Source organism: Typopeltis vanoorti, chromosome 8 (genome assembly GCF_054136105.1).
Source record: "Typopeltis vanoorti isolate ZY-2024b chromosome 8, IOZ_Tvanoo_1.0, whole genome shotgun sequence".
Lineage (NCBI taxonomy): Eukaryota > Metazoa > Arthropoda > Arachnida > Uropygi > Thelyphonidae > Typopeltis > Typopeltis vanoorti.
In genome coordinates, this window is record NC_143556.1 from 151349789 (window position 1) to 151364029 (window position 14241).

Genomic DNA, 14241 nt, shown 5'->3' on the forward strand with positions numbered 1-14241 from the left:
TTTAATGTTGCAAAATGTAAGGGCAAAAGATAATGATTGTCAATTTAATATTTGCAAAATGTAAGGTTTGGGTTGAAAAGGTTATGATATATGTATAAATTAAAGATGCCAAGAAATTATATTCTTAGTTTCATCCCTTATCCAAGTGTAAGCAAATAAAGTTTGCATGTGGAAGTCACTTCACAACTGGGCTATTTGTATATAGAGGCTAATGATTTCATATCAGTTGCCTTAGTATCCCATAATGCAATGCACAGATACACAAACTTTGTTTGCACGTGAATAAGCTTGGATAAAGGATGAAATCAAGAATATAATTTCTTGGCATTTTTAATTTATAGTATAACCAAGTAAAAAAAAAAAAAAAACTTTTAACATTTATCTCTAATTCAGAGTATTTTAGTAATAAGATGTGATACCTTTTGGCTATTTGGATATGGAAATATGACTTTTGCATTATTTCAACCTTGGTATCACTTCTGGGTTCTGCCCCCACTAATGAGACCTCAATGTTTCTTTCCCTGAGATACGACAGCTCTGCAAGCCTGTCATTTGGCAGAGCCAAAGCTGAGGGTTCTTGGTGGTGTAGTGAGCCTGTCACTGGGCAGAACTACTGCTGAGTTAAATGATCCTTTGGGTCGCTCATTGTTGGGTAATCTAGAGATCACACGAGTTTTTGGAGAGGTATTCCTGCACTTAAACATACTTCAATAAAGATCGAAACCAGTCTGGGTAGTGGCCTATCCCATAATGCATAGCATTATTCATGTCTGTAAGGATATGTGCATTGCATTATGGGATACAAAAGCAAGTGATGTGAAGTCAGTAGCCCAGATGTGAAGGGACTTTACATGCAAACTTTGTTTGCTTACACTTGAATAAAGGATGAAACCAAGAATATAATTTCTTGGAATCTTTAATTTATTGTATAACCAAGTGGAAACAGCTTTTATGATATACGCAATATATGATATTGATGACAGTAGCAAGTGAGGCCAACTTCATTCTATACGAGGGCCAATATATGATGATGAGTTGTAGCGTCACGGGCCGCACACTTATAGACAGAACTTAAATAAAAATAAACTCTGCATTTTTTCAAGGCAATAGTTATATGTATTGAATTACTATATTTGTTAAATCATTTTACTACTGGGAGAACAATATAAAATACTTGATTGATTTAAATATAAGTTGTTAAATTAAATTTAATTACATATTTCTGGTTTTTTTTACATGTAATACAACTTAATGAGAACACTGTGGGCGTTCATGTATGGCAACAAGTTCATCAAAGTCGAATTTCAACGATGATGACGATATTCGTAACAAATCCTGAACGTGGTCATCAGTCAGTCGGCTTCTTTGTGATGATTTAATCACCCTCATAGTTGAGAAAGTGCATTCATATATGTATGTGCTTCCAAAATAGATGCAATTCTCAAGCTGAAATCACTCAATGTAGGATATTGCTCCCTTGGTACCAGTTTATTATTATTATTATTTCAGATGACTCCAGGAGTCCTTAGACTCATCGAGGGAGGCCCTAAACATCATGTCCACTATGCAATTACATTCTCACAGTATCTATCATACCTTGCCTTGAACTCGTTCACTGTCATAGCACCCACAACAGACTCTGGCAGCTTATTCCACTCATTTACCACTCTAAAAGTAAAGAACCCAGCTCTAACACCCCTGCTAACCACACTCTTGCCCAGCTTCCATTGGTGTCCCCTAGTTCTCCCACCACTAGTCCTGATCTCAAAAATATCCTCTGAATTAATCCTATAGAATCACTTTAGCAATTTGAATGTCTCAATCATATCTCCCCTTTTCTGCCTATCAACTAGTTTCTGCAACCCACAAATCTTCAACCTGTTCTCATATGGTTCATTCCATAGACCTGTTATCATCTTAGTCATTCGCCTCTGGATCCTCTCCACCTCCTCCCCATCAAGAAGGAACCGAGGTGACCAAATTTGGACACAGTAGTCGAGATGAGGTCTTATCAAGGCTCGGTACAGAGGTACAAAAAACTTGCTTGTCTCTGCTCGTCAAGGTATTTTTCAACAACCAAGTGAGTTGATGAGCTGATTTAGCTACTTTTGCAATGTGCCCCCTAAACTTCATCTCCCTATCCACCAACACTCCCAAGTCCCTGACCTCATCAATCTCTTGGAGTACAGTTCCACCAATGTGGTATACTGCTGCTAATATTTTCACCCCAAAATGCATAACCTTACATTTTGTCACATTAAATTGACATCCATTCTCCTTAGCCCAGAACTCCAATCTATCTAAGTCATCCTGCAAGACTTTGACATCTTCTGCATTCACTATTGCCCTACCCAACTTTGCATCATCAGCGAACAAATGAATTGTTCCACTTAGATCCTTCCCTATATCGTTAATGAACAGATTAAACAGCAGTGGTCCAAGAACAGAACCCTGCGGCACACCACTAGTCACAGGCCGTCTTTTGGACTCTACTCCTGAATAAACTACTCTTTGATATCTCTCCATCAACCAACCACCTATCCATCTCACCAACCCTATATCCATTCCCATATGTTGTAGTTTACGGATTAGTATTCCATGTGATATCCTATCAAACGCCTTTGCCAGGTCCAGCAGTATCACTGTAAACCCATTTCCCTTATCCAGTTCAGCCGTCACCTTGTTATAAAACTTGAGCAAGTTACTGAAGCATGATCTACCCTTCACAAAGCCATGCTGTCCCCTGTACAGTATCTCATTTTCATCAATCCATTCCTGTATTTTTCCCATGACTACTTTCTCCAAGACCTTGACAATGACTCCTGATATGCTGATCGGTCGGTAATTTGTAACCATAGTCTTGGATCCTCCTTTATGCTGTGAAACTATTTTCCCCTCTTCCCACACCTTCAGGACTAAACCAGACTTGAGACTCAGATTAAACAACATGGTCAAGGGCACTGATAATTCCTTAGCCGCTTCACGCAAGACCCGTGCCGGTATACCATCCAATCCCACAGATGTGTTCACATTAAGGTTCTGTAATAGACTAGTAACCTCCACTTCATTCATCACTATTCCTGTATAAATGGTTCCTTCATTTTTTCAATGTCACCACCTGGATGATATGCTTTTGCAAAGTGTGCGCTCAGTAACTCCACTATATCAACTGATTCAGTGACCTCCTTACCATCGTCATTCCTTAAAATCATTTTGCCGTGTACAGTATTTTCCTTGCTTGCAGCATATTGAAAGAACTGTTTAGGATTCTCTTTTGCTTGCATAGCTAGTTTCCTTTCATAATCCGCTTTTGCTTTTTTTACCACACTCGTTACCTTTCTGGCCTGCACTTTATACCGTTCGTGTGCCTGCAGGTCACTCCGTTCTTTAAATTCCCTCCACAGTTATTTCTTTTTTTGCAGCTCAAGCTTAATGGTGTTATTCATCCATTTAACCCCTACTTGTTTTACTATTCGGACCCTAGGTATACAATCAGCCATAACCTCCTGTAAATGCTCCTTGACCACTTCCCATGCTCTATCGATGTCAAGCCCTTGCATTTGTACATGCCATGGCACTGATCCAAGCAATCTCCTAAGCTTGTCATACTTGCCAGCACGGTAATTCCACATATGCCCTGTCTTAATCAAAAATTCCACACCTTTAGCCACCTCCCAGGTCAAGACCTTATGATCACTCTCACCAATAGGTGGCAACATGGTCAAATTCTGAGATGCTATTACCAGGTCAAGCACTCTCACACCCCTAGTATTTTCAATTACATGCTGTCTTAGATAGTTATCTCTTAATAATTGAATAAAATCCTTTTCCTTCCTCACATGTCCTCTCCTCCTTCCAATCAATGTTACCATAGTTGAAATCCCCCATAATAATTACCCTCCTTCCACTCATTTTATCAATTTCCCTATGCATACTATCTCCGCCATCTATTCCATCACCTGGTCTAGCAGCACCCAACTTTATATTTTATTCTTCCAGTCTCAATCTCACACCAAATAGCCTCAAATGAGCTCCCTTCACTATCCTGCGATACAACTTCAATTCTCCTTGGCTGCAGTTCATCAGCTATCATCAATAACACCCATTCCCCCCATTTTATTCTCTCTGTCCCTCCTAAACACACTATAACCTACACATTCTATCCCACTAACTATATCATCTTCCGTCAGCCATGTTTCACTAATGCCAATGACCTGTGGCCAGGAAGAGCCAATCAAGGCCAAAAATTCTTCCTTCTTGTTCCTAATACTCCTGGCATTAGTATACATGAAATGCAGTGATCCCTTAGTCCCAACCCTATATTGATGCGTTATTCTAAATGTCCCATTCCCATTTTTTGTCCTTAGTGCTGGCTCGGGTACATTATATACATTCTTACACTCATCTGTCTCACTGATGTCTGCATATCTATTCCCCCCCCCCCTTGGTAGTTCTAGTTTCCCTGGTTTTGCACATCCATTTTCACTTCATTCAGCAACACTCTTTCCAGTCTCCATACACCAAGTCCATTCAAATGCAGGCCATCCATCTTGTATAAGTCCTTTCGCCCTTCAAACTCATTCCACACGTCCACGAATTCCACACCACACCGTCTGCATAACCTGCGCATAATGTCATTTGCGATTATGGCCCTCCTTCTAAATTCCTCTCTATCATAGCGCGGCAACAGACTAACCATTCTAACTCTGTCACTCTTTTCTTTCGCTACCTTTAACAATACTTTCAAGTCCTCTTTCATAAAAAATTTATCACCTTTCAATTCATTCGTACCCGCCACAATTATTAATTCTTTCACCCTCTGTTTTTGCACTCTAATACTCTCACTTACATCCTTAAATTTCGCACCCGGTAAGTACGATTTAGTTACACTGCCATCTATCACCCCTCTTAATAACGAGTCGCCATACAACACTCTTTCCTTCATTTCAGAAACTCTCCCATTCTTACGCTGTTTATTTACGTTTGCCGAATCACTCTGGAAAGAGTTTTGCAGGTGCTCTAATTGCCGCTGCGCATTTTGTATCACTGCGCGCAACCTAGCGATCAACCTAGAGTTTCCAAAAGTCAATGCCTATCCCCACCCTTGACAGGAAAAAGTGGTCACTTTGAAGGTCACACAACTCCAATTGAATAATGTCATGCGGCTCTGAAATGTCGCATTTCATTGGGTTGTTAAATAAGGTCAGTTGTGGCTGCATGTCACTGAAGTCAGAAAATCACTGACTGAATTGCTTCAAAACTTGGTCTAACATTGGCACAGAAAACTTGAAGTCAATGTCATGGCTCTCTCCTCCAACTCCTTGCAGGAAGGGATATGTACCAAGTTTCCTCTGACTAGGGTGAATTTAAAAACCTTCAGTCGAACCCATCTAGGTGTCCAACTAAATCTGAGATTGTGAAAAGTTTTTTTTTTTTTTTTTACCTTGGGTATAATATATGTTAAAGATACCAAGTAATTTAAAAAAAATTTAAAAATTACTTGGGATCTTTAACATATATTATACCCAAGGTAAAAAACCTTTCACATCTTTCTCTCATCTGGAGATTCTTAATTAATAAGGTCAAAGCACCTTGTGGCAACTTGCATAGGTAGAATTGATGAGCTCTGTATTACTTAAACCTTGGCATTTCAGGGTCTGCCTACTCACTGATGACACCTCAATAAAGGTTGAAACTGGTCTGAGTAACATCATACATCCTCCTAGGAGATGTGTTTTACATTTATGGGAAATACTAAGGACAGTGATCAGAACTTAATCCATCTTTACCACGAGTTGCCTTGGTGTTGCACCACCACCATAAGTCTTGAACCACGTTCAGGTGCAAACTTGACTTGTCTGTTTGCTTACTTGGGATAAAGGATTAAAACCAAGGTTATAAAATTACTTGGTATCTTTAACATAAATATGAGATTGTTTGGTTACATCCCTGTAACTTCACATTGAGTTCATTGATGTGGTGTGTGATGTCTGTTAGAAAGGCAAGTATGTTAAAATGAGGATCACATAGTTGTGGGATTAGTTCTTTGTGTGTCTTCTCGTGTTCCTCTAAAAACTGTTTTATTTCCTTTCTCAAAGCAAAAAACCGTTTCAAACAGTTCCCTCTGCTTAGCCAACGTACTTCTGTGTACAACACTAAATCATCATATTCTGCCTCCATTTCTGTTAGAAAAGAAAGAAATTACAGTGTGTTAAGGCCCAATTTCCATCCTTAATTAGATTCACACACTTCATTACAATTTTCATAACATCCTCTATCTTCAGAATTTTACCACACAGAGCCTCCTGATGTATAATGCAGTGCAATACAGGACAGTTGATTCCAACCTTCCTTGGTAAGCCAACTAAGCCTGTTTGAGTACAATGCATTGATTTGGTGCCATCTGTCACAATAGCTGTGAGATTGTTGATGTCACCAGTACCATTTATAACTTACATAACTGCATCATAAATGTCTTGATCTTTGGCTGTGTTATTATTATTATTATTACATTACACCTCCAGAGAGTCCAAAGACTCATCGAGGGAGGGCATCTATCCACAACTCCCTATCTCCGCCGCTACTACCATTTACACCAATGCCATCTAGTGCCCCCACCATTAGTATTTTCACAGACAATCACAAACATCCATGCCCATGGCAGGACTGGAACCCGCATTCTTTTGGCCGAATGGTTAGCGTATCCGCTCTCCAGCCAAAAGAATGCGGGTTCCAGTCCTGCCATGGGCATGGATGTTTGTGATTGTCTGTGAAAATACTAATGGTGGGGGCACTAGATGGCATTGGTGTAAATGGTAGTAGCACTGGAGATAGGGAGTTGAGACAGATATTGCTCAACTAATAATTTTCATTCGAACTGTTTCCAAAGACTTTGTTATTAATGACTCTAATGCTAGTAGCTCTTCATTAATAACAAAGTCTTTGGAAACAGTTCGAATGAATATTATTAGTTGAGCAATATCTGTTGTCAGGTGATTCATCCAGAGCCAATGAGAAGTAAGCTGAATCTGTAATAACACTTCTTAATTTATTTAATATGTGAGAACCTATTTCCTCGACTCTTTTTGTTACAGTTTGTATTGATAGTGGAATGCTTTCAAACTCACTGGCAATTTTACCTTCCCCAAATGCACATGCCATTTTCACAGAACAGTGTTTTACAAATTCACCATCGGATAATGATTTTTTTTGCTATCTCTGCACTTATAACAAACGATGCCAAGAGTGACGTTTTTTGTATTGATGTTGGTTTAGTAAAAATAGATTTCTGAGCACTAACCTTTCTCTTCAAATTACGTACAATTTTAGTCCATACTTGTCCAACGTATTCTTGGTATTTACACACAAGGCAGTGCGGTTTGTTATTGTTTATAAACAGAAATTCATTTTCCCATTTCTCCTGAAATGATCTGTTTTCTTCACAGCTCTTACATTTCTTACTTATAGTACACAAAGGCTGAAGTAACTGACCAGGGGACACAAACTGTAACAATAACACTGTTAACTGTGAAAGTGAGTCTTTGAAACTGATCACTGTAACCAGAGCACAGCAAGTGACTTTCAGTGATGCATTATTCTGGAGTGCATAGAAATCTACCACTCCCACTGCTATAACTCGCACAGAGAAGCAGTGGATTTTATAAATTGGGTAATCTTTTTAAAGCAATTTTGATTCCGTGTTGAGAATATAAATTGTTTCCGTCATCAGAAATAACAAATATAACTAGTATATCAATCAGAAAATCTGCGGTCGAAACTAATAGCTAAATTGATAATAAATATAATTTAATATAGTTTTATCCTGCCGCGGGCCACATGTGGCCTGCTGTTGGCTACCTATGATAGTAGATTGCATTAAATTGATGAGGCTAGGGACTTGGGGATAATGGCGGACAGAGACTTGAAGTTCAGAGGGTATATTGGAAAGGTAGGTAAAACATCTCAAAGGATTACTTGGATGTTGGAAAACATGCCAACAAGTTAAGCTACTGTTGCAAAATCTGTGCACAGTATTAACTACTATGCACAAATTTGGTCACCCAGGTTTCTTGATCAGAAGGTGGTGGTGAAGATTCAGAGACAAGCCTACTAAATTGGTGATGCCTGCAGAATTCTCCCTATGGTGATAGGTTGAAGGTGTGTGGGTGGTTAGAAAGTTTGGTTGATAGGCAGAAAAAAGGGACATATGATAGAAACCTATAAGATATTAAATGTGCTTTATGAAATTGATGCAAAAGAAATTTTTCAATATATATATATATATATATCCATACATACATACATATAAATAAAGAACTAAGAGTCATCCGTGGAAGCTATGTAAGAGTGTGTGTATACTAGTTGTGAGTACCTGATAAGTTTTGTGTGTAAAATATTTAGTTTGAGTCTCCCACGATGAGTGTCTGGACTCCATCTAGATGCTGTATAATAATAATAATAATAGTCTAAAAATCTCGCATAATTGGTTCACTTGTCATGTTTGTCTTTTTAAGTTTTGTATATACTTATTGATAAATTTCATTAATAAGGAATACGTTTTTTTTTATATGATATGAACCTAAAAGTGTATATGTAATGTGTTCGCATTTAATAATGCAGTTGTATCCATTAGTATTATCGGAACTGCTATGTTATTATTATTATTACGTGACACCTAATAAAGTAAAAAGACTCATTATGCGACTTTGCTACACATATCTAACTATTTCCCCTACTACTTAATTCTCCTACTACACACAACTACTATCAACAGCATCTACTGCCCATCATCAACAGTATTTTTTATCTGTAAATTGCATGTGTTCTGAAGGCTGATTTGCCTGTACGTGAGATGAAAACCTCGAGTTTCTGGGAGAAAAACCCTGCTACCTTATGAGGTTATTTAAATTTATTTTGTTTATTTATGTATATGACTGTGTTATGATTATTCAGGTAGATCACATGTATGTATGTTGATGCCATGTCCCTCCAGAAATATTTAAATATACTGTATCTTGGATAAATGAATAGGGTTGTCATTTTAACGGTAACGTTATAAATTGTATTGGGGTAGGGGCTGTGTTCCAGCATACGGACAAGATTCAGAATCTACAATCTAATTTAACAATGCAGAATTAGAAGCTCCAGAGCTGGGCAGGTCTATGGAATGCTCCCTACGAAAATAGGTTGATGGTCTCTGGGCTTCAAAAACTGGCTGATAGGTAAAGGGAAGGAGACATGATAGAAGCATATAAGTTATTGAAGGGATTTTATAGGATTGACACTGAAGAATATTTTCATTACATGAGAGGAAGAGAGAGAGAGAACATGGGGTTCTCCCCAGTGGAAATTGTGTAAAAGTGTGGCTGGCAAGGGTGTTAGGACCAGATTTTGTGTGAATAATGGCTAGTGTCTGAATAATGAATCTCCTGCAATGAGGCTTCTGACTCCATGAAGATGCCTGTGTAATAATAATAATTAGTATTATTCCCTAATTTGCCAAAATGTAACTGATAATATTATAGTGAATTTCTTTCAGAATAATATTAAGCTTTATTTGGAATTTTTGATAGTTTGTTATAAGGAATGATTATGGCAGTATTTATTATGCTTTTGTAATTTAGTAGAGTGAGTTCTTGTATCTACACAGCATTAGCTATTGGTATATACAGGAACCCATTCTACTGAATTACAACTGTGTAACCAGTAAATTATCAGTTACATTTTGTCAAATTAGGGAATTGTCAAAAATAGTGTAAAATGTTTTCATGATTATAGCATAAATTGTATGAATCGTTTTACTATATGTCAATATCTGTTTTTCATTCTCTGAAGAGCTGTACTTAATCACTATTTCTGTGAGGCGTGTCTGTTTGACATGTGTGAAAGCCCATGCCCTACAATTCTTTTGAGATCAATAAAGAATTTCAAAATTCACTGCTATTCCTGCTTTATGCTTGCACTTCTGGCTTCCTTTTTTTTTTTGCAGAAATGAATAGCACAATAGTGTTGGCTTTTTAAGGTTCATTTTCAATATCCTACATATGTATATACGAATAAGATTTGACTATTGTTCAGTCCAGGTTTAATGATTTTTCTCTCTTCCTCCCGCCCTCCCCCCTGCCAAGACATGGCAGTTAATGAATATTACTTTAGACTGGTATCCTTCTGTGCCCATTAATAAACAGCTAAAGCTATTGAGTTAGCATACGATATAGCACACGTATATAGCCAAAATATTTTCGAATTATTGGCAATATATTTAATTTGCTTTGTGTTATATTATTAAATATGCTATTGCAGTAGTAAGGGTTTCCAAAATTTGTCCTTTTAATTTTCATGTTGTACCTTATCTTCATGAAGTTTATAGTTGATTTTTTTATTCCTACAATTAGACCATTCCATTTATGGTGGTCAGACATGCAAGATACATGTCTTGGTCTGTAGTGACTTGAACTGACATTTGACTGAAAAGGCAGTTTGTGATTAAATCTTCTCCCCTCTCCTCCCCTCCCCCTACATAAAATAGCTCTATGATGTAAGCATCATAGTTTCCATTGAAATATTGTTATAGGTGTTGTATGTTCAGTTACTTTGGAGAGTGTAGTGTTCATCATTAGACATCATGATATAAATGTGAAATAGCTAAATAATATTCTTCTTCTTTCTTTCTTTTTTTTTAAATAACTGATGTAACCTAGCTATCCAACCAGATGACGATGATGCTGTCCAAATGATTAAGGAATTGCTAGAAACTAGAATTCGTCCTGTTGTTCAGGAAGATGGTGGTGATGTTGTATTCATGGTAGGTTATTATTATTTTATTTATTTATTTTTTTGAATATTAAGGAATTTTATAGGTTTTTGCTTAGTAACATTTTTTATTACACTCCCATTTCTTCCAGTATTTTTATGTAAAAAAAATAAAGGCACTTGCATGGAAATTGGGAGCAAAAAAGAAATGCAACTCTTGTTATCAGACTTCTATAATTCAAGTCTCAATTGGCATGATAAACTAGTGTCATTACATGCACTGGCTGTCATATTCAGGTATTCCACCTGCCTGATTTCTCTCTTTTTTCCCAAATGCAATCCAGACATTTCAAGAAGTAAACACAGTTAAATAAAATTTAATTTCAAAGGAGATCAGTTAGTGAAAAAGTTAAGTACTTTTTTCCTTAGAAAAATTATTAAAACTGTTTTCAAATGCATTGCATATAAAATTGATAATAAAAATGCTTTCATTAGAGAAAGTTGTTGGAAGTTTTTCCACTTGGTGATACTATAAATTAAAGATACCAAGAAATTATATACAGGAATACCTCGATTATCGCAATTCTTGATTTATCGCGGTTTATAATTTGATACCAAAATTCCAATTATTGCACTCCAAATTCAAATTATCGTGGCCGCGAGACATAGCCCACTACATATGCAACCAGTTCGAGTCGTCACTCTCCAGGCACTTCGTTTTTATCCGACGGCGCCTGCTCACCAGTAACTGTCTGCCTTTCCCACATGAAGTACATGTGGATATTTATTTTTCTTCTTATTTACCCCTACAATGAATGCTAAAAGAAACAAGGATGATATCAAGTCTACAGCTATCAAGAAGAAACGTAGAGTGATCAGCTTAGAAGATAAGTTGCATATGATAAATAAGTATGAAGCAGGCACAACCAAAGCCAAAATTGCAAGAGAGTACAGTCTAAATGAATCAACTGTTCACCATATTTTAGACCACGCTGCAAACTATAAGCAACTAGGACAAAGTGCATCGACCTCGTCTGGGTCCCAAACTACAAGAAACAGAAGCCATCTTATGATTGAAATGGAAACACTATTGTCAGTGTGGATAGAAGATTGTAACCAAAAGAGAATTCCTCTTAGTCAAATGACTATAAAAACAAAAGCATTGAAACTTTAAAAAGAAAACAATTAGAAAGCGAAAATGATTCAGCGTCAGTAATGGAAGAAACTTTCTCTGCAAGTTCAGGGTGGTTTGATCGGTTCAAAAAGCAATCGAGCATTCATAGTGTTCGTGTACAAGGTGAAATTGCAAGTGCCGATGTAAAAGCAGCAGCTAGGTTTTCTGGTGAATTGCAACAGATCATCAAAGAAGGAAATTATACTGATGATCAGATATTTAATGCTGACGAAACAGGCTTATTATGGAAAAAAAATGCCCATTAAAACATTTTTAGCAATGTGTTTCGAAGGAATGTGTAACACTTTTACCATGTGGCAATGCTTCTGGAGATTACAAGGTGAAGCCTCTCTTTATTTATCGTTCACAAAATCCTCGCCTGCTTAAAAGTTTAGATAAAAATTTTCTCCCTGTTCATTGGAGATTCAATAGGAAAGCTTGGATGACAAAAACTATTTTTGTCCTGAAGCTGAAAGGTACTGCAAGTCATTCAATCTTGATTTTAAAATCTTGTTAATATTAGATAATGCACTTAGTCATCCAACAGCACTGAATGATTTGTGCAAAAATGTAAAAGTTATTTATTTACCACCTAATACCACTTCCATCATCCAGCCAATGGATCAAGGTGTAATCGCATCCTTTAAGGCATTTTACCTACGAAGAACTTTTTCACAAACAATAGAAAAGACGACAGGAGATGAAGCTATGACTTTGACAGAATTCTGGAAGGCATTGAATATCAAAAATTGCATTGAGAATGTTAAGGAAGCATGGAGTAAAGTAACGTCTAGCAATCTAAGAGCGGCGTGGCAAAGGATTATTCCTCATTGTGCAAATGATTTTAAAGGATTTGAAAATGAAGTAACCCGTGTTATCAATGACGTAACTAAGCTTGACTTCGATCTAGGACTAAAAGAAATTGAAAAAGGTGATGTTCAGGACCTGCTTCAGTCACATGATAAGGAGCTGAATGATGAAGACCTAATTAACCTCGAGAGAGAACGTTCTTACGATGCTCAAATCGATGATAACGATGAACAAATTGACATGGTACCGAAGGAATTTACCCTAAAAAAAATGGACGAAATGTTTAGAATTGCTGAAAATTTTAAAGAAAAAAAATCGTGAATGGCAATCCTAATCTCGAGCGATCAATGAAAGTTCATCAGGAAATTGAAAATTCCATCCATTGCTACCAAGTTTTATGTGAAGAAAAAAGAAAGAAAAAATTTCACTAAACAACTCTACACCAATTTTTATCCAAGAAAGAATAATTGTATGTACTCCTTATATTAAAAAAAAATTAATCTTGTTTTTCTAAATGAACCTTCAATTTTTACTTGACAAGTTTAACACTTTTTTTTTACTTCATATATAAAATTTAATTAATAGATTTGAAAAATCCAATGCAATGATCACCCATTTTACATGCATTATATATCCCGATTATTGCGGTATTTTTCTTGGCAACAATAACCACGATAATTGAGGTATTCCTGTACTTGGTTTAATCCTTTATCCAGGTGTAAGCAAGTTTGCATCTGAACTATTTTCAGGACTGGGGCAACTTGTATAAAGAAGCTGACGATTTCACGTCGCTTGCCTGAGGACTGATGAGACCTCAATAAAGGTCGAAACTGGTCTGGGTAGTGACCCTTCCCATAATGCATAGCATTGTACATACCCATAAGGATATGTGCTTTGTATTATGGGATACTAAGGCAAGTGATGTGAAGTCATTAGCTTCATATCACTTGCAAAAAGGCTAACTCAACAGTTTACCCAGATGGGGCTAGCCACCTGGATATCAGTCATCTTTGTTTCAATTGGTCTTTTGCTTGTTCATCTACATAAGATTGAAAAAGGAAAACTGATAGCCTTTGGCTATATGATGATATAAAAGAGCTGAAGCCTTTTCTCTTTCTCTGATGCTATCTGTCTGTCTTTCTTTCTCCTAATACTATCAGGCTCTCTTGCACCCCTATACTAACTACTCTAGGCTTATGATGAGCAACTCTTTACTTTTTTTTTCACCTCAATAAAGGTTGAAACTGGTCTGGGTAGTGACCCTTCCCCTAATGCATAGTATTATACATCTCCTTAAGGAGATGTGCTTTGCATTATGGGATACTAAGGCAAGTGATGTGAAGTCATTAGCTTCTTTATACGAGTTGCCCCAGTCCTGGAAATAGTTCAGGTGCAAACTTGTTTTGCTTACACCTGGATAAAGGACCAAGTATATAATTTCTTGGTATCTTTAATTTATAAAAATGATTTCAGTTATCTTTCTTCACAAGAAAGGCAAGTTGTAC

The 14241-nt window shown here is 36.9% G+C and overlaps 1 protein-coding gene across 2 annotated transcripts in view; it reads left to right on the forward strand.

The window, feature by feature from the left end:
- Positions 1–14241, forward strand: part of LOC150104432 (NFU1 iron-sulfur cluster scaffold homolog, mitochondrial-like) — a 201014-nt gene that overhangs the window by 118776 nt on the left and 67997 nt on the right. For both annotated transcript variants that reach the window (XM_090396368.1, XM_090396369.1), the window contains exon 5: positions 10701–10804. In XM_090396368.1, coding sequence (XP_090252494.1) covers positions 10701–10804 — 104 coding nt within the window. The remainder of the gene's footprint in view (positions 1–10700; positions 10805–14241) is intronic.